This window comes from Cervus canadensis, chromosome 13 (assembly GCF_019320065.1).
Source record: "Cervus canadensis isolate Bull #8, Minnesota chromosome 13, ASM1932006v1, whole genome shotgun sequence".
Taxonomy (NCBI): Eukaryota; Metazoa; Chordata; class Mammalia; order Artiodactyla; family Cervidae; genus Cervus; species Cervus canadensis.
In genome coordinates, this window is record NC_057398.1 from 13,164,759 (window position 1) to 13,186,813 (window position 22,055).

The 22,055-nt window shown below is 37.3% G+C and overlaps 1 protein-coding gene across 5 annotated transcripts in view; it reads right to left on the minus strand.

Moving 5' to 3' along the window:
* HMCN1 (hemicentin 1) overlaps positions 1-22,055 on the minus strand; it is a 512,408-nt gene that overhangs the window by 59,267 nt on the left and 431,086 nt on the right. For all 5 annotated transcript variants that reach the window (XM_043486094.1, XM_043486095.1, XM_043486092.1 and 2 more), the window contains 8 exons: positions 17,093-17,362; positions 14,095-14,285; positions 9,902-10,115; positions 7,802-7,936; positions 7,228-7,418; positions 5,372-5,453; positions 811-1,080; positions 89-259 (listed from right to left, as the gene is read on the minus strand). In XM_043486094.1, coding sequence (XP_043342029.1) covers positions 89-259; positions 811-1,080; positions 5,372-5,453; positions 7,228-7,418; positions 7,802-7,936; positions 9,902-10,115; positions 14,095-14,285; positions 17,093-17,362 — 1,524 coding nt within the window. The remainder of the gene's footprint in view (positions 1-88; positions 260-810; positions 1,081-5,371; positions 5,454-7,227; positions 7,419-7,801; positions 7,937-9,901; positions 10,116-14,094; positions 14,286-17,092; positions 17,363-22,055) is intronic.

Here is a 22,055-nt window from a genome sequence, read left to right on the forward strand (position 1 = left end):
AGAACTTATACTGAGACAAACCATAGTTAGGAGACAGACGTGGGTATCTATTGAACCACGTGCCTGTCTGTTGAATAAAGAGGTGTACCTGGACACGGCTTCTGTTGACAGTTTTGCATTTCTGAATCCGATCCCTGGCAAGGCTTCCCACCGTTGGCTGGAGAGGGGTTGTTGCACAGACGGCTCCTCTTCTGGATCCCTCTTCCACAGGTGACGCTGCAGGGTCTCCAGGCCGACCACTGGGAAAAGCCACCGGGCACTGCAAATGAAACACTGTACTTGGTCTCTGTTATTGTAGATACAAAAACTGTAAGTCAGATTTCATGGAAGATATGCACTGGGTCTAGCGCTGAACCTAGAAAGGCTGAGCAATTGTTTATGGAGGCTCTTCTTTACTGTAAAATTAAAACCGAAGCATCCAAGAAGAACTGAGCAGTTAACTAGAGTTTCTTTGGACATGGCTGTTGAAAGAGTGAGCGACGAAGACATTTATATGCTGTTTACCTTTTGGAATTAAGTCATTCTTTGAAGCAAAACTATGCACTGATTTTCGAGAGTAATTTTAACCTAGTTTTAAAAACAAAATTCCGTTTGGGATTTTGAATTATTAACTTGGTATTCCGCAGCTCTCATCTGTATTGTTTTTAATCTCTTCAGTTTGTAATGTGATTTTTGTCCTATCCCTATAATCTATAAGTATCTTGAGGGTACAAGGGATGTGGGCCAAGATGCTTCATGATTTTTATTGTTTAGATTGCCCCAGGTACTGTTTAACAAGGATATCTCAGGGTAAACTAATATCACACTCACCCTGGACTATGACCGGCACTCTCACAAGGACAGAACCCATCAAGTTTCGAGCAACGCATTCATACTCAGACGTATCTTCTTTCTGAGCAGCAGCGATATGTAATGAGTTGTTGGACAACACATTAATTCGCTCATCCCAGAGGATAGAGTGCCCTTGACGGGACCATGTAATGGTTGGACGAGGCTCTCCAGCTGCTTGACAATTCAAGATGACTTTGCCGCCAGCATTAATAATAGTTTCTACTGGTTCAAGAGTGATAACAGGAGGACCTATGGAGAAAAGCACATGTTTCTTAGTTTTTGTGGAATTATATTAACATTGTGAGTCATACTATATAATAACATTATTTAGAAAAAAATTACGCTGATTTTTTTTTAATACAATGTAGCTTCTCAGCGGTTGAGGTTGTAATTGCCATTGACAGAATGTTTTATTTAGTAAATGGTAAAAATTTTAAATCCCTAAGCAGTCTAGCCTAGAGCATGGGCTCTGCAGTTGTGCTTTTCTGGGTTCACATTCTGCCTCTGCTCTTTACTACCTTTTTTAATCACTGTGTCCTTAAAAATGGTGCCTAGTTCAGAGGATCTTGTTTGACTCAACTAAGATGATGTAAGCACAGATCTTCAACAATAGACAAGAAGACAATATTAGTATTACTCTTCTTATTGTTTTTGTTGTTATTGATTTTGTCTGTGTTTTACATGGTGAACATTCAATTCTCTTCCTTACATCATTTTTTGAGGTAAAGAGTCATTATTAAGTTATTCTTTCATCACTGATCATCATTCTCAATATATACATATATTGAGAATTTATTTCTTGCCAGGCATTGTGCACAGATACAGTTACTAGTTTCAAGGGACTCAGAGTCCATTTATAAGACAGACAAGTAACCAATTATTGAGCTATAATATACATATAAAATTTAGTAAAGAATAGATAAATGTATGATAACATGAGAGCATAAACAATAGTGACTCAATACATCAAACAAAAGCATGTCTCTGGAAATGAAGAGGTAAAGGAAGACATTCAAGAATTATTAAGAAAGTAGGAGTGATAGGAGTTAGCCATTCAATAGTATGGCATAAAGGGAGGAACTGATGACTACAGGGTTTTGATTTGGGGAATACAGTGTATCTTTGGGTAAATTCAGTAGAATACACAAGAAAGGACAGATTTATTAGGAAGGAATAAGGAATGATGATTCACATCCATTTAGAAATGCTGAGCTTGAGATATCTGTAGGACAGTCAAGTGGAGATGTCTAGATATTCATATCTCAAGCTCAGAATAGAGATGGAAGTAAGATTGCTTCAGGAGTGAGTCTAAAATGAGAGGGAGAGATCCAAGATAGAAACGATGGCAGCATTATTAGGTAAGAAACGGACAGAAAATGAGCCTGTAAATGATACTCAGAGCTGATCACTGAGGAAGGAAGAAACTCAGGAGAAAATGGTATCCTAGCAACCAAAGTGTGTTTCAAGGAGGATTGAGAGGTCAACAGTATCTGTAGTGGATGACAGCTATTCAAATGAAGTTACTGGAAAGATAAACATTATGCCACCAACTTTTTCTAGTTCCTTTTATCTATATTCTGGTCTACAGTGTTAAGAAAGAGAATATGAAGGACTTCATGGAGAAGCAGCTTGAACTGGATTTTTTAAAAAGTGAGTAAGATTACATAGAGGAGAAAGGAACTGCCGTGGAGAGAAGGAAACAGTACAGAGACAGAGTTAGCTCTGAAAGGTGATTCAGCCTGGACAGCAGTAGCATGCAGGTTTTAAACATCTCGTTAAAATCTTAAAAGATAATCTAAAGGGTTTACATTCGAATAGGTGAGAATAGGGGAGTGTGTTTTTTCTTGACAGAGTATGATAGGATGACAGCAGTGTTTTAGTGAGACTGAACTGAATGGTGGAAGGATTGGTTCAACAAACAGTAATGCATATAAGATAATTCAGGGTGGTGGCTGCATATTACAGACCAGGAAGTCTATCTGGAATGACAAAACACAAAACAAAAACAAATAAAATGTGTTTTATGGTAATACTACTATGATAGTATTTTATGCAAAAGCATCACTGACATGTTGTGTTTTACAAAAGTAATTATTTCACATCAGGTTTGAATCTTTCAGTGTTATTAATGTATTATTCATATATATGTCCACATCATCCTCAAATTGCATTCTTGCTTGATGTTTATATTAAAATCACTCTTAAGAACTTTCTGGGCTCTAAGAACACCGCCCCCCCCCCCCCAGTTTCAGATTATATTATGTATTCAATAAACTATTGTTGAATGAAGTAAGTGGCTCAGATTAATCATGCAACACACTAAATAAGAACATTGAATAAATAAGCCTGTTCATATTATTATGGTCAAAAAAGTGTTAAATAAAACTAAGAATCTTAATTTAGATTCCATATTTGAACATTTCCAATGGCACATAAGTCTATAAATTAACAATAAATACCATATGTAAAAAAATTCCATACATACATCTTTCAAAGTTGAATTAATTCTGTCAGTCACACAATAATTTGTTAAATATGAGCATTTTATCTAAAAGAAGACATTCCTTATGGTACTTTAATCTCAATTTTAAACATTACATTTTTTACTTTTTTATATCCCTCATTTATTACAATGAATTTATTGTCAGTAATATGTAGATGAGCTAATCTAATGCAGTTTTTCTTAAACTTGGCCAGTGAATCACTCTTCCATGGGAGATTAATTGTGAGGTGCCCTACATACATTCACCCAAGAAAGCAGGGAGGAGGGTTTCATGAGAATAACATTTTTTGGGGGGAAATTTAGAATATTATATCCTCCTCTAATTGAGTTAAATTCACATCTGCATGCTAACATTTCTGGAAATATCTGCAGTAAAGAAAACTGGTACACTTAAGCAAAGCTTGGCATATAGTAGGTGCTCTTATATATGTAACTATATATATAAATATGTATAGTTAATAAATGAAAACTTTGTTTAATCTATTTTTCTCATAATTATTCAATGATGGCATTCTACTTTTCTCCTAATGATATCCATAAAGTTATTATTTGGTACGTATGTATTTAAGTAAAACACTATCTTAGACACAGAAACAAGCTTATGGTATGTGTATCTCTATATATACACACATATAATAGAATATTATTGAGCCATGAAAAGAAGGGAATCCTGCCATTTGTGACAACATGGAAGGCATTATGTTAAATGAAATATGCCAGACAAGAGGCAAATAGTTGTGTGGTGTCACTTACATGTAGAATCTTAAAAAGTCAGGAACAGAGAATAGACTGGTGGTTGCCAGGGGCTGAAGGATGGGGGATATGGGGAGATACTGGTCAAAACATACAAACTTTCAATCACAAAAATGAGTAACTTTTGAGAATCTAATGTATAGCATGATGACTACAGTTAGTAACACTGTACTGTATACTTGAAATTTGCTGAGTAGATCTTAAATATTCTCACCAAAAATCCCACAAAAAACAATGTGTGAGGTGATGAATATGTTAATTAACTTGACTGTGGTAATCATTTTACAGTGTATTCAATATATGTATATCAAATCATCACACTGTACACTTCACTTTTTTTCACCACGCCACATGGCATGTAGGATCTTAGTTTCCTGACTTGGTATTGAACCTGCACCCCCAGCAGTAGAAGTGCAGGGTCTTAACCACTGGACCACCAGGGAAGTTCTACACTGTACGGTTTAAATATACATAGTTTTATTTGTCAACTATACCTCACTAAGGCTGCAGGGGGGGACCACTGTCTTCAATATCTATTCAGCATTTCAGAGAATATATAGAAATAGAGAAATATTTATTCAAGCTTTAAAGAGTAGTTTGGTAAACAGCTGTTAGTAAATGCTGGTCTACAGCATCTCTTAATAGTGAATAAAAAATGTAAATTCATTCCATTAAATACTGAGCCTATTCACAAAATAAACTGATTTCCTTAACTTAATGACACTGTTCTTGGGTCAGCCCCTGAAGTGGTCCTGGGGACTGTCCACTGAGCCACTTGAGTCTTTAACGATTTTCAAATTATGAAAACTTGTCTTCTGATTGTTTATACTGAGGACCCTCATCACAAGCACGCTCATCCTGCCCAGAACACACAGACACTTCACAACAGATTGACAGCAATCGATCCAGAGAACTCTTGAATTCATTTACATTAGTCTTCATTTTCAACACCTAGCTTTAAAGTGCCGTAAAATGACATCTTTGTAACCTCCTTACAAGAATGGTAGGGAGCTATAAAAAGGGTATTTGACTGAATATATTGCAAACAACAACAAAAGCTCTGATACCAAACCACTGCAAATTTGAACTGCACATGTTAGGTAAAACAGACAGAAATACCTGTGCAAAGTTGTATCAGTCTTCTGGTTGGTAACAATTGCTCTATCAGCAGCAGAAAACTAAATTAGACTCTGAAACCTACCATTAATGTATTTGCTAGAAAGTTAAATGAACAATTATATGGACATTTCTTCAATCAAGTGTTTAAGTAATTAAGCAGCTTACTCTGCAAAGTCAGACTCATGCTGCGTTCCACCACCCCAGCTTCATTGGTAGCTACGCACGTATAATCACCAGCATCTTCATTCTACGGAAATAAGCAGTGTTTTATAAAAATAGGAGCCTACAGAGCAGAGAAAAAAATTTTTTTTCACTGTGAGCTTGTTTATGCAATTATGTTTATGAGAAGGTATTTTAATAGAAATAGGAGAACTTACATACATTTAACCATACAAATAGATTTTTTTAAAAAAAGAAAAAAATTCTTAGCCTAATGTTTTTTTCCTAAAAAACCTAGGGAACTCTCAGGGAACAATAACTGGTAGAAACCAAAGCAGAAATACCATTTTTTTATAATGATTTATCCAAAATTGCCTTAGTAAAGAAAAATGCCAATATATTCTTATAGATATCTTAAAAAGCATTAAATATTCAGAATAAATGAAAAAATACCTAGTTCTTTGTTACAGAGGTTATTAAAAAAACATTAATCTTAGCCTCTACTTTAGAAGCTTGAAATGTAGGAAAGAAAGTGAAAAACTAATTTACAGGTGACGCAAATCACAGAACATAAGTGATAAATTTATACATATCTATACAGAAAAGAAGTACCACATGAATTCAGATTTGATGACTAATTAGAGATTTTGCTAAGGTCTTATGAACAGAGGAATTCTGGTCTTGTTAATAAAAAGAGTAAGTCAATTAAGGGGAAATGAATTGCAGGAAGTGGAAGAGGGTAGGAGAAGAAAGATGGATGTTGGTTTAGATATTTAATCAAAGTATCAATGCATGATCCAGATAGAAATTTCTAGTAGGAAACTGTAGATGGAACTTGAAAGAGTTTCAGGGTTGAAGGTATAGGGTTAGGAATCTGAAATTGTGTGGTGGAAAATCAGTATTAATATTAGAAGAAGTACCAAGGACTTCAAAAGTAATTATGTTTGTGTAGAGGAAACTCCAATACTTTGGCCACCTGATGCGAAGAGCTGACTTATTTGAAAAGACCCTGATGCTGGGTGAGATTGAGGGCAGGAGGAGAAGGGGACGATAGAGGATGAGACGGTTGGATGGCATCACCGACTCAATGGACATGGGTTTGGGTGGACTCCGGGAGTTGGGGATGGACAGGGAGGCCTGGCGTGCTGCGGTTCATGGGGTTGCAAAGAGCCGGACATGACTGAGCGACTGAACTGAACTGAACTGAAAGCGGGGAAAGCAGCAGTGAAGAAGCAGAGACTGATTAGTGTAGCCAGAGGTAGAAATCATCTCAAAATTGAAGGAACAGTCAACAGCATCTAATGCTGAAATAAAACCAAGCTGAATAAAAGACTGAAAGTGGTCCATCGGAACGGGTCCATTGGACAGTATAGTCTAATTATGATTTCAATGAATTCAACAGTGGGTTAACAACTCACCTTTAGTTAAGAATTTTTTAGATAAAATATCTCATTCACTTGACCCTCAAATTAGAATAATTTAAAGTACTAATATTGCCTGAATTACTGAAGCTTTTGGAAAGCCTGATAAAGTTGTTGACTTAGTGATGAAATCTACATTGTATTTAAAATGGTGTTTGTAATTCTTCAAATTCCTCATTCTAAAACAGATTTGAGGAAGTTACCTACTGATGCTGAATAACAGGTCAATGATAGAGAACAAAGCAGCAAAATTTTTTTTATTGCTCATACTCCTTCGAAGGGCTAAAAATCAATTTGAACTATTCTTTCAGTTTTTTAAAAGAACCCATTGATTAAGATTTTATGATTAAAATAGGAATGCAGAGAAACTTCCTATGGTACCCACAGAGAGGTGTTGATTGTGACATTTAAAGTGTGTACTGACAATTCAGTGTGACTTACTACAGTGCCATAAATGGCCAACGAGCCATTGCCAAGTTGCCGGATTCTGTGGCTAATTTCAATATCGATCCCCCTTCTGCTCCACTGGATGGTTGGGGCGGGATCTCCTTTCACCTCACAATTCAGGATTGCATTACCACCAAGTGGTTCAATCCAGTTAGAAGGGTAATCACCTTTGAAGACTGGAGGTTCTGGGAAATAACAAAAGACGAGTGTACATCAGTCTTTGTGATTCTAACCTGTTTAAAAGATAATTTAGTCTGAAGAGGGGGAAAATCCACTTTTGAGCCCCATGAATCTTCCAGAATCAACTGCTCATGCTAATCAACGAGAGAATTTTGTCCACTTCAATAACCTAAGTGGACGATTCCATTTTGTGCCAAGTGATCTCTTTACGTACTGCTTACCTACTTTTGAGATGAACGTTCATAATTTTTTTTATATCTCATGAGTTTGCACATCTGTGAAATAAGACTAAATTAATAAACTGAAGTTACATCATATTACTATACAATAGGGATGCAAAATACAAACCATTTATCATAAATATTAAAAACAGAACACTTTCACGCACCTTTCACATAAACAAACCCAATCGCCTTCACAAAACCAACGCTGTTTTCAGCAGTGCACACATAAGTGCCTGAATCCTCTTTTGATATCCTTTCAATAACAAGTTCACTGTGTCCATTGATGCTGTCAAAGTGGGCTGAAGGAAAAAAGGTAGAAAACAACACAAACGCCTCTCAGTAACCTCAGAAAATAATCACAACAGCTCAATATTTTGCAGGTTAGATTTATTGAGTCGGTCAGCAATTCAACCAAAGAGATCTCATTATGACACTGGAGGAGAGAGCCCTTTCCAGAAATTTCTTCCTCTGAGCTATTTGCTATGTCTCTAGACACTTGTTTGAAGAATGAAAAACAGCAGAAGGAACAGGAAAAGAGAATGAAAACAAACATCTTCTAAAATTATTTTCGATTGCACCTTTCATCTCAAAGAGTTGCCTAAAGCTGGCTTGCACCCTCTCTAGGTTTCAAAACTCTTTCATTCAGAAATATGACATTTTCCATTTCATTTCTCTCACCACCAATTTTCCCAAACAATTTACATCAAGAACATGAAAACCTTTTCAGTTATAATTCAACTGACCTGGCAGCTCAGAGGGAAAGTCATGAACACCTACGCTAGTTAGGTAATAATGACAAAATTAAATTTGTAATAATTTGAACTTGCCCATAAGTGGTAATGATATAAATTACCAAAGGTACTTTCAGTACTTGGAATAGAGTATAAGATAAATATGCAAATCCTAAAACAATAGATACTAAATAAGATTCCGATTAGATCAACCAATATCTAATTACATTAAGTATGTTTACTTTGCAGGTTCTCTCCCATTCAAATTATTATTATTTTTTAGTATAATTGCTTTACAATGTTGTGTTAGCGTTTGTTGTACAACAAAGTGAATCAGGTATATGTGAACATATATCTTCTCCCTCTTGGACCACCCCTGACCCCCAACCCCCAATCCCACCCATCTAGGTCATCACAGAGCATGGGGTTGAGCTCCCTGTGCTATATAGCTGGTTCAAATTATCTTTTCAAGTTTTCATACTGCTGAATAGTAAGTGGAAAATTAAGCTTGAAACACTTAAATATCTAAGTTAGTATTATATCCTCAGAAAACAGTACTGATTAGGTTTTTTAGAGTTTATTTTTCTTCAGTGAAGTATATTACACTATTACTGTTACGGTGACGCAGCTGATGAATTCTAGTTATCATAAATCTTTATAACAGAAAACTCAAGCTTATGACTGACTTTCTAGCAAGGCATTTATTAAATACTAATAGTGTAGTACTTCAGAACTCAATTTTGGGAAGCAACAATTTCTTTTTACAAACAGTATTTTTGTGCTGGTGATAAAAGTCTAACAGACAGAAACACATCTTCCCCAGGATGCGTGGCTCTACCTGAACATGCAAGTGCACACACAGACTGGAAACTCTTTACTTAATGATCTACACTCTGGTAGTGGATTAGAGAGGTTAATTCATACAGTGAAAAGTACAGTCTCTGTAAAATCAGGTGAATCTTCAGGGCTCTCTCAGTCATCTTAATCCATTTTTCAATAAGGAAGGAGATCCCAGGTAGCCAGTGGTAAAGAATTCTCCTGCCAGTGCAGGAACTGTAGGAGACACGAGTTTGATCCCTCGGTCGGGAACACCCCTGGAGGAGGAAATGGCAACAACCCACTCCAGTATTCTTGCCTGGGGAATCCTATGGACAGAGAAGCCTGGTGGGCTGCCGTCGGTGGGGTCACAAAGAGTCAGACATGACTGAGTAAGAACAGCGAGGAGGTCAGGGGGATACATTTGGGCGTCTGTGTATATGACTTCTCAGGGGGAAGGGAGATACTTTTAGGTTAAAAAACCTACCTATATCCTTCAATATATGGTCCTGTGACCAACATGTCCTTTCTAAAGAATGAAAAGAGCACATATACTGGGCATAGGCTAAAATCCAGGCGAAAGTACACATTTTACAGAATTTAAAGCCATCGATTCATTTAACTTTTCAATCAATTCCCACAGTTAAAGAAAATGGAGATGGGTTTCGAGTTCTCTATCAGTGTACTTATTCACTTCTTAAGAATTAAAGTACCAACCTGGGATAATATTGTTATTGAAGGTCCATGTTAACTTGGGCAATGGAATACCAGTTGCTTTACAGTTTAATCGCAGCTGTTCTCCCTTATTTAACGACACATCTCCAGGGAGTTCAGTAAAAGTGGGAAGAACATGAACAGTCAGGCTGATGGTGTGTCTGTCTTCACCTGCGGCATTGTTAGCAATGCAGGTATAGGTGCCAGAATCTTCCGGCTTAAAGAAAGAAAAGTCATTGTGCATAAAATTACACGCTCTTACATCATATTACATATAATTCATAAAACTGCATAGCTTGGTCCCCAAAGGAACACTCTAAAGATGATTTAAATTTCCATCTTTTAGTCTGAACCATCTGGCTAGTTTCTACAAAGCATAATTTACAACGTTTAAGAAATTAAACAAAAGTCCATACCTTACAGAACTATAGCATTTTACAGTAAGAAGATCTTAGAAAACCTTACATTATACAGTTTTACTAAACATCAACTGCTGTACTGCAATGTACAACTAAAGAGCAAATTTACTCCCAAAGGCTGTTAGAATCTTGATGGCATAGCTGGTTCTCTGGGTAATGTGGTACATAGGACCATGAAAATGATCAAAGGAAATGGCAAGAGTCAGGGCAATTAGCTGCAATTCCAAGATTTCACTTGCTAAATCCAATGGCCAGCTCTTGGCAATCATTTTACAGGAAGTTTTAGAATTTGACACAATTCTGGCTTCCTTCTTTTTAAAACCATGTCTTCACTTGGCTTCCAGGACACCCCATTCCCCTAGTTTCCTTTCTGCCTCACTGATTGCTTTTCTTCCATCTCCTTTTGCTGGCTTCCCCTCCACATTAATGTGTCAATGTAGGTGTATGAGAGGGCTCAGTCTCTTGTTCCTCTTTTCTTCTGTCCACACTCAACTTGGTTTTAATGGCTTTAAATACCACCGACATGCTGAGATGAGTACCAGTGTGTCCAGCCCAGGTGTTTCTTCCAAACTCCAATTGTACTGAACTTCTCATTCCAACGCTCTGCTTGGTTGCCTAAAACACATCTCAAGCCCAAGTTTTCAAAACCAACTTCCCCTCTTCCCCTTTCTGCTCTATCTGCAGCCTTCACGCCATCTCAGTTGATGGCTGATTTGTTCTTCCAGCTGTTCATGACTTTGCCCTCAAGACACTGGAGTGTTTGTTTATTCTTTTTCACACTATTTTCAGTCTAGCTAGGAAATCCTAGCTTCAAAGTATACACAAAATCCAACCACTTCTCACCCACCCCTTCTCGGCTGATATTCTGCTTTGAGTCCTATAATCTCTCATCTGCCTCCACACCATCTTCCCAACTGGTCTTTGGCTTCTCTCCTTGCCTCCCTACCATGTATCGTCATCACAATAGCCAATGCAATATTGCAAAAACATAAGGCGGACAACATTGCTCCCCTGCTCAAAGCCTGATTAATGGATTCTGATTTTACTCAGAGGAAAATGCAAATTGTTACATGGGACGGCAAGGAGTCGGACACGACTGAGCAACTGAACAGCAATAAGGCATTGCGTGTATCTGGTCTTCATTTTTCTCTGACTTCTTTCTCTCTCCCTTTGTTTTCACTGGTCTCCTGTTTCTCAAATAGATCAGGCATGTTCCTACTTTTTTTTTTTTATTCTTTCCACCCACCTTCATTTCTTTGCCCCCCAAATCTGGGGTAGGGGATCCCAGTTTTCTGCCTCTCTCCCAGGCAAAGAAAACCAGGATGCTCCTCTCCCAGATACCTGCTTAGCTAATTCACTTCCTTCAAATTTTGCTCAAAGTGTTTGTTTCCCAGAGGACATTTATTCTAACCATGCTATTTAAAATGTAACTTGTACTCTTCTAACTTCTGATACCTTCTACAGGTTCTTGTTTTATTTTTCACACTAGTTGTTTTCTTTTGAATTGTATACATTTTTATTTTTATTTCTTACTACTTTATTATTATTATTTTGAGATGTATGCATCACTTTTTTTATTTGTTATTTACTATCTCCCTCCTTTAGGAATAAACTCGATGAAGGCAAGGATCTTTGATTGTTTTGTTCGATGTATTTATTCCCAGTGTCTAAATCTGTGCTGATCATAGAGAAGGTACTCAATACTCAATAAATATTTGTTAAATTAACAACTGAATGCTTCTGATTCTATTAAGGTCCATAGCACAGACTTTACCTTCTTTTTTAAAAAGAAGTTTAAGAATAGATTTTCTTTTCATTGAAGCATCAAGTAATTGGCAATGCAGCATAAAAATTATAATCACTTACTATAGATACAATCTAACACTGGTAGGTTTCATAATGATTTTTTAAGGGCAAACAGAAATAAATCATTTTCCATGTAAATGTCTCCTCACCCTGACACCACTGAGCTACTCTTAAATTCCTGGATCTTAACATCTTAAGTTTAAAAATCAAAGATTTTATGGAATTGAAGCTTTGGAAAATCCAGATTATACATATTACTCACAGATAGACTTATCACTTGTGTCTTTCATCTGATATTTATAAGCTACCTTATTGTTGCTATTTTAAAAAATTTATCCCAGTTATCCCACTAAAAGTTTAAACTTTTCTCATTTAATTCCTTCAGGTCTGTAAGAGTGATTGAGAGGTCATATTCAACATTCTTGAATTTGATAGTATACCAGAGACTGTATACCAGTTTAAACAAACAAATTTAACATTGTTTTATCATTTTTAAGTTCACATTTTTAACTTTTAATAGCTCTGAAATTGGGATACAATGTAAAAATTGATGGTCTTCTCTAGTTTACTTGACTGAATTTTTTTTCTTTCTTTCTTTCTTAGTGGTACCTAAAATAAACGTGCATCTTACAATTGATGGAAACTTAGATTTGAATAAATACAATTTCTGCTTGCACATAAGATCAAGTTAGCCTATTCCTAGGGCTATTTTTCTGGTAATCAAGGAATCTAGCTAACAGCTGAAATTATATTATGAAGTGAATATGATCAATTTTATCCATTTAATCTGTTTGAATTTAATTCTATGAAGATTTTATAATGAAATTTAGGTACTCTGAAGGGTAGTGAAAAGGAATAATGAAAGTGTTAGTCACTCAGTCATGTCTGACTCTTTGTGATCCCATGGACAGTAGCCCACCAGGCTCCTCTGTCCAAGGAATTCTCCAGGCAAGAATACTGGAGTGGGTAGCCATCCCCTTCTCCATGGGATCTTCCTGACCCAGGGATAGAACCTGGGTCTCCTGCATTGCAGGCAGATTCTTTACTGTTTGTGCCACCAGGGAAGCCCAAAGTGAAAGTGAAGTCGCTCAGTCGTGTCCAACTCTTTGCGACCCCGTGGACTATAGCCCACCAGGCTCCCCCGTCCATGGGGTTCTCCAGGCAAGAATACTGGAGTGGGTGCCATTTCCTAAGATAGGCACAAAAACTCTGAAAGTGATTCATGTTTTAATCATGTTTAGTAGTTGGTACAAACTGTTGATACACTGAAATCACATGATAATTTTTAAAAGTCATGTGGTACGCATAAATATAGATTCTTCTTCAAATAGGCTAATGCTGAAAAAAACAGATGCTTCCCATAGCTACCATTCTGCAGACTGGAGAAATACCACCTAAGAATATTCAAAATTCCCAGCTTGCACAGATTCCTAAGACTGAGAGTTATTTAAAATCCTGAAAAGAGCAAAAAGCCTGTTTTTTGTATTTGCTTAATAATACATCAAACGTATTATGATCTCTCTTCTTGGAACAGTTCTCATGCACTGTTACAAGCATGGAATATAATAGAACTTAGAATTTTCCTGATAAACAAAGATTTTCACAAAAATAAAATAACTTTAGAAGAAAGTCATTTATAAGTTCCCATGATGTACCAAATACTGTTCTCGGGAACATAAAATGAAATACGTATAAAATTAATTTTTTGACCTGCATTTATATGGGTACTTTTCTTTCATGATTAAATAATACATGGGAATTCCCTGGTGCTTCAGTGGTTAGGACTTGGCCCTTTCGCTGCCATGGAACAGTTCGACCTCTGGTTAGGGAACTAAGATCCCACAAGCTGTGTGGCACAGCCAAAAACAAACAAAACAAAAACAAAACAAAATATACATTTTTAAGCTAGGTCACTAAAATGGTGAATTAATAATCTGTCTCAATGTATCTCTTCATATTTATTAAACTTACCACAACATTTTCCAGGATAAGCTCTCCATAGGGTTCGACAGTATATTTTCCTAACAAGTTAGACAAAAGAACATTGTCTTTTTTCCAGTTAATTGCTGGTGTGGGGATTCCATCAGCCACGCATGGAAGAACGGCTTGTGAATTCTCATTGACCGTGTAATGTACTTCTGTGTTTTGGATTGTAGGTGGTACTATAAAGAGTTTTAAAAAAGAAAGTCATTCGGGATGTTGAGTTCAATCATTATTCACACTGAAAATGAACACACAATTGATTCTCTTGAGAGTAACTTGGTAGAAATACTAACAAAATATATCAAGTCATTTGTTTGTTACTCTGAAAGCAATCAATATTTTTGACACCAGCAAGAATTCTAAGGCATTTGTACATGTTGGATATATTTACAATGAGCCTCTGAAAAAACGACATTGAACTGGTGAGAAATATTTAGATTTTATTTGACTTACTGACTTTCCCTTGAGTTTCTTTTGTTTATTGCAATGAAATAAAACAAACGAGCAACTAAAGCCAAAACCACTTCTATAGTTGTATAACTGTTGGATTTGTATCACAGAGATATTGTGAGGATAAACTGATAAAACTCACTAGTTTAAAGCACTATAAAATACCTCATAGTAAAGCTAAAGAAAAAAATTTATTGCAGTACTTTACATATTACAACAAATGTAAGTAAAACTGGTGAAAACATTTAATTTAGTTTTTATACTATCACAGAGGAAATGTTTTATAGTGATTTCATAATTCCATGCAAATACTGCTTATGCTTCAAATTTTTTGAAATGGAATTTAGGCAACATGGAAAGATCAACTGAATATTTCAGGGTACGAAGAAATACTTTAGAGGATTCAGAGCTAAGATATTTACTTCTAACAGAAATGTTTAAATATGTTAAGAATACTTGACTAAAAAAGAAAAAATATACTCTCCTCTCAAAACAGTAGATTTCAGAAATATTCAAGTACATCAGTGAGAAATGGATCAACTTTTTCACAAATTTTTTTACAGAACAAAAATAGGTTTCAGCAAAAAAAAAAAAAAAGATTATATGGATATGCAAACACTGTATGAATAATTATATGCATAAACAGGCTTCCTTGGTAGCTGAGTTGGTAAAGAATCTGCCTGCAATGCAAAAGACCCTGGTTCAATTTCTGGGTCAGGAAGCTCCCTGAAAGAAGGGATAGGCTACCCACTCCAGAATTTTTGAGCTTCCCTGGGGGCTCAGATGGTAAAGAATCCACCTGCAATGCAGGAGTCCTGGGTTCGATCCCTGGATTGGGAAGATCCCCTGGAGGAGGGCATGGCAACCCACTCCAGTTTTCTTCCTGGAGAATCCCATGAACAGAGGAGCTTGGCAGGCTGCATTCCATAGGGTTGCACAGAGTCGGACACAACTGAAGCCACTTTAGCATGCATATACGCACACATGCATGTATAAACGATAGATAACTTAAAAAAAGCCTAAAACCTATTTTGTTGAATGGTATATCATAAATATCCAATTCATTTTCATTAATTTATGCTATATTTTCATTATCTCATTTATCCTGGTTTCCCTGGAGTTGGTATTTCAACTTTGCTAACAGTTATAAAGTTGCAACACTAGTGCATTTACTTATTCTTTTTCAAAATGAAAATTTTAAGGTTGTGCCACTATACTTGATTTTAGCTTTGGGTACATACAATACATTTTGCTATGTGGTGTCCTTATTTTTATGATTTTCTAAATAATTTGAAAATAAAATCATATTCTTTGACCTACTTGTTAATCAGAATGATCATTTTTAATTTGCTTGGGGTTCAGGTTTTGGCATTAAAAATTCATTACTCATTTCAAGCTTTATTGCATTGTGGGTGGGGATTGTGGCCTATACTTTTAAGTTATTATTAATGATTTCTTTGTTCTTTGTGTGCACACATGCTCGGTTGTGTCTGACTCTTTGGCTCCGCGCTCCTCTGTCTATGGGGTTATCCAGGCAAGAATACTGGAGTGGGTTGCCATTTTCTCCTCCAGGGGATCTTCCTGACCTAGGGATTGAATCCATGTCTCCTGTGATTCTGAATTGCAGGCAGACTCTTCACCACTTAGCTACCTGGGAAGCCCCTCTTTGTTGTTTGGTATACAGTTACTTTTGGTAAACTTTCTATAAACATGTGAAAAAATATTATTATTTATTTGAAACCAAAAGACTAATGTTCAATTATATTAACTGAAAGCAAGAATAAAATTTTAGAAAACTCAAATACACCTGAAAGATAAAAAAAACACTTTCACAAATTTTTTAAAAAGGAAAAACAGAAACTTGTTATTAAAATGAGAGATACTTCTGAAAATACTAGTTGAAAACAGTTTAATTTACTTCTTGTTTCTTACCACTGATATTAATGGTTATTCTATCTTTGGTCTTAAAATATATATTAATAACTAAAATATTTCAGTGCTGATTTTTAGATATTTTATTAGTTGTCTGAATACAAAGGAAAAACAGGTATTTTTTTTCTATTACAAAAATATACCTGTAAATGTTTTGCTACTATAAAATAATGAATCAAATAGATCTCCAATTCTCACTAGGTTCACATTACAGTTATAAGGTAGGTCATATGCTGGTTAGTTTTGGGCCAAGAGGACTTGCAACTTGAAAAGTAAAGCAGAAGAGCAACAAAACAAATGAACTCCTCATAAGTCAACTTATAGATTCCAATAGTCACCATATGAAAGTACTGGCAACAGATTAATTGTCCTGGCTTTATTAATAAAATCACTCTCACACAGGTATTTGCACAAATAACATATTTGTGCCTACCAGTAACATATTTGAAGGACAAGTGTACCTACACACCACAGGCACACACCACACTCCACTCTAGGTTGCTGTTTTTCATTGTTTTTATTTCCATCTTATTTTTCGCTGGTGGTCTTTCCTCTCTGCTGTGGTACAGTAGTAAACTGAAATAGCTTCTGCTAAACAACCTACCATGGACGGTGAGCTTGGCGCTTGTGCTGCTTGACCCTGCCACGTTGGCTGCCATGCACGTGTACTGGCCAGCATCACCAGGCTGAGCAAATGCGATCTGCAGAGCGCCGGAGCTGAGGATGCGCTGGCGGACTGACTCCGTAATTACATGCCCATCTTTATGCCACATGATGTCAGGTGGTGGGAGGCCATCTGCCTCACACGGTAGCATGATGGGTTTATCCACAACAGTGATGTATTCCTTAGGATGAGGGCTAATGACTGGAGGAACTAAAAGTTACAAAGTTTAAACATCATCTTAAAAGCGTGAATGTACTATTTATGCAATGTGGTCTTATTCTAGCACAATGAAGTCACGTTGTTAAGAAACAAAGCCCTGATTTTACCATATCATCACCAAAGGATTGCTAGTTTGTTTTTGTTGGAAAAGAAGATTCTTTGAATCTGTTGCAGAAAATCATTCTCTACATAGTTAACAAATATAAATGACAATCAATCTTAAGCTTTAAATATGAACTCATGAGGGATTGTATGTCTAGAAAACTAAGACTGTGTTGATAGAGGTATTTTCTTTAACATACATGTATTATGTGATTCATTCATCAGTTCCTTAAACTTTCAAAATAGATCTCTTCAAGGTTTGGAAATTATTCACCTGCTCAGACCCCTTTATTCATGCTTTTCCTGCAGTGTTTATATGATCTCATATACTGGGATCATATTTAACAAAGTATTATTTTAATGAATGAAGAAGTGAAATATCGAAAAGAATTACAATTAACCGTTGAACAATACAGAGGTTAGGGGTGATGACTCTCTGCACTACAGAAAATCCAAATTTAACTTATAGTTGGCCTTCAGTATCCCTGGCCCCTCTGCATCTGTGGTTTTATATCTTCATATTCAACCAACTTTGGCTCATGCAGTAATGTAGTATTTACTACTGAATAAGTGGACTTGCAAAGAAATAGAGGAAAACAACAGAATGGGAAAGACTAGAGATCTCTTCAAGAAAATTAGAGATACCAACATTTCAGGGAACATTTCAGGCAAAGATGGGTTCGATAAAGGACAGAAATGGTATGGACCTAACAGAAGCAGAAGATATTAAGAAGAGGTGGCGAGAATACACAGAAGAACTGTACAAAAAGATCTTCACGACCCAGATAATCACGATGGTGTGATCACTCACCTAGAAACAGACATCCTGGAATGTGAAGTCGAGTGGGCCTTAGGAAGCATTACTACGAACAAAGCTAGTGGAGGTGATGGAATTCCAGTTGAGCTATTTCAAATCCTGAAAGATGATGCTGTGAAAGTCCTGCACTCAATATGCCAGCAAATTTGGAAAACTCAGCAGTGGCCACAGGACTGGAAAAGGTCAGTTTTCATTCCTATCCCTAAGAAAGACAATCCCCAAGAATTCTCAAACTACCACACAATTGTACTCATCTCACATGCTAGTAAAGTAATGCTCAAAATTCTCCAAGCCAGGCTTCAGCAATACGTGAACCGTGAACTTCCAGATGTTCAAGCTGGTTTTAGAAAAGGCAGAGGAACCAGAGATCAAATTGCCAATATCTGCTGGATCATTGAAAAAGCAAGAGAGTTCCAGAAAAACATCTATTTCTGCTTTATTGATTATGCCAAAGCCTTCGACTGATTGGATCACAATAAACTGTGTAAAATTCTGAAGAGATGGGCATACCAGACCACCTGACCTGCCTCTTGAGAAACCTGTAGGCAGGTCAGGAAGCAACAGTTAGAACTGGACATGGAACAACAGACTGGTTCCAAATAGGAAAAGGAGTATGTCTAGGCTGTATATTGTCACCCACCTTATTTAACTTATATGCAGAGTACATCATAAGAAAGGCTGGGCTGGAAGAAGAACAAGCTGGAATCAAGATTGCCGGGAGAGATATCAATAACCTCAGATATGCAGATGACACCACCCTTATGGCAGAGATTGAAGAGGAACTAAAAGGCCTCTTGATGAAAGTGAAAGAGGAGACTGAAAAAGTTGGCTTAAAGCTCAACATTCAGAAAACTAAGATCATGGCATCTGGTACCATCACCTCATGGGAAATAGATGGGGAAACAGTGGAAACAGTGTCAGACTTTATTTTTTTGGGCTCAAAAATCACTGCAGATGGTGATTGCAGCCATGAAATTAAAAGACGCTTACTCCTTGGAAGAAAAGTTATGACCAACCTAGATAGCATATTAAAAAGCAGAGACATTACTTTGCCAACAAAGGTCCGTCTGGTCAAGGCTATGGTTTTTCCAGTGGTCATGTATAGATGTGAGAGTTGGACTGTGAAGAAAGCTGAGCACCGAAAAATTGATGCTTTTGAACTGTGGTGTTGGAGAAGACTCTTGAGAGTCCCTTTGGACTGCAAGGAGATCCAACCAGTCCATCCTAAAGGAGACCAGGCCTGGGTGTTCACTGGAAGGACTGATGCTGAAGCTTAAACTCCAGTACTTTGGCCACCTGATGCGAAGAGCTGACTCATTGGAAAAGACCCTGATGCTGGGTGGGATTGGGGGCAGGAGGAGAAGGGGACGACAGAAGATGAGATGGCTGGATGGCATCACTGACTCAATGGGCATGATGAGTCTGAGTAAACTCCGGGAGTTGGTGATGGACAGGGAGGCCTGGCGTGCTGCGATTCATGGGGTCGCAAAGAGTCGGACACGACTGAGTAACTGAACTGAACTGAAGTGGATCTGCACGGTTCAAATTGTATTGGTTAAGGGTTGACTTTGTACAGGCAGAACTCTTCCTACTTTTTCAGAAAATTGTGGACAGGCTTATGATAACTGGTTCTCTTCCCAATGTTTACAATAGTAATTACCACTCAGGCTGTTTTACTAAGCTTTAAAGACACATCACATAATTACAAGAGACCAATCAAACACAAGTGAGGAACAACCAACCACAAGCACAGGAGAAAGAAAGGTAAGGATGATGCCCCCTCCCAATGTCAGTCAATGCAAGTCCAGAGACACTGACAAGGTGCAGAAAACGATGATGGTAAATTTACCTCTTTTAAACATGTGCAGGCCAAAAGAATAAAACCGTCTGAAATGTCTACAATCCATTCAAAATATTACTTGTTACCACATGCTGTAAGAAACAAGGGGCTTCTGAGAACTCTACTGATCCAAGTTATGCCCTGTGGATAGCAAGTCCCAGAGACCTGGAAATATCTGCTGCGTCTCTAGAGGAGGCTGGGCAGAAATGGCCAATTTTAGGGTACACTAATAGTGATGAGTGGGCTTCCCCAGTGGCTCAATGGCAAAGAATCTGTCTGCAATGCAGAAGACAAAAGAGATGTGAGTTTGATCCCTGTGTCGGGAAGATCCCTTGGAGGAGAAAATGGCAACCCACTCCAGTTTTCTTGCCTGGAAAATTTCATGGACAGATGAGCCTGGTGGGCTACAGTTCATGGGGTTGCAGAATCAGACATGACTGAGTGCGTATGCACGCGCGCACACACACACACACACACACACACACACACGCACGCACATAATGAGTAAATAAACAAGTTGTGAAAAATATTAATAACTTAAAATTATTTGTATCAACCAAAGTTATCTGGTTGATTTTCTGCTTGCTATTACATACTATATCTGTTAGAGATTTGTTGTTGTTGTTCCCATTGCATGGCATGTGGGATCTTAGTTCCCCAATCAGGGATCAAACCCATGCCTCCTGCATTGGAAGCTAGAGTCTTAACCACTGGAACACCAGAGAAGTCCCTACATATTGTATCTGAAAAGGGAGGGTCTATTCAGAGTTTTTCATGCCTCTAGAGTATGAAATTATCTCTGATTGCTTTTGGAATACTGAAATTCTATTAGTTGTTTTAATGTGTTTCTTTGTCCCATAATTGCTCATGCAATTTTAATCAATTAGTGAAAGAAAAAATCCTCACTAATTCTTTTATATGATCCCAATGGATGAAGCACAAGCTGAAATCAAGATTGTGGGGGGAAATAGCAATAACCTCAGATATGCAGATGACACCAAAGAGGAATTAAAGAACCTCTTGATGAAGGTGAAAGAAGAGAGTGAAAAAGCTGACTTAAAACTCAACATTCAAAAAACAAAGATCATGGCATCTGGTCCCATCACTTCATGGAAAATAGATGGGGAAACAGTGGAATCAGTGACAGACTTTATTTTCTTGGGCTCCAAAATCACTGCAGATGGTGACTGCAGCCATGAAATTAAAAGACGCTTGCTCCTTGGAAGAAAAGCTATGACTAACCTAAACAGCATATTAAAAAGCAGAGACATTACTTTGCCTACAAAGGCCCGTCTAGTCAAAGCTCTGGTTTTTCCAGTAGTCATGTATGGATGTGAGAGATGGACAGTTTAAAAGGCTGAGTGCCAAGGAATTGATGCTTTTGAACTGTGATGTTGGAGAACACTCTTGAGAGTCCCTTGGACTGCAAGGAGATTCAACCAGTCAATCCTAAAGGAAATCAACCCTGAATATTCACTGTAAGGACTGATGCTGAAGCTGAAGCTCCAACACTTTGTGGCCACCTGATGGGAAGAGCTGACTCATTGGAAAAGACCCTGATGCTGGGAAAGATTGAAGGCAGGAGGAGAAGGGAATGATAGAGGATGAGATGGCTGGATGGCATCACCGACTCAAAGGACATGAGTTTGAGTAAGCTCTGGGAGATTGTGAAGAACAAGAAAGTCTGGCGTGCTGCATTCTGTGGGGTCACAAAGAGTTGGACACAGCTGAGCAACTGAATGACAACGATGTTGCCAAAACCAATGACTATTTCTTGGTCATCATCTTAATTGACTCTCCCTAGGGTTAAAAAGAAAAAAATCTGTCTACTCCTTCTTGAAACACTGTCCTCTCCTAGACTCCATCTAGTTTTCCTCTGTCATCTCTTCCCTCTCCTTTGTTATTCTTTTTAGCATTCTGTTTTT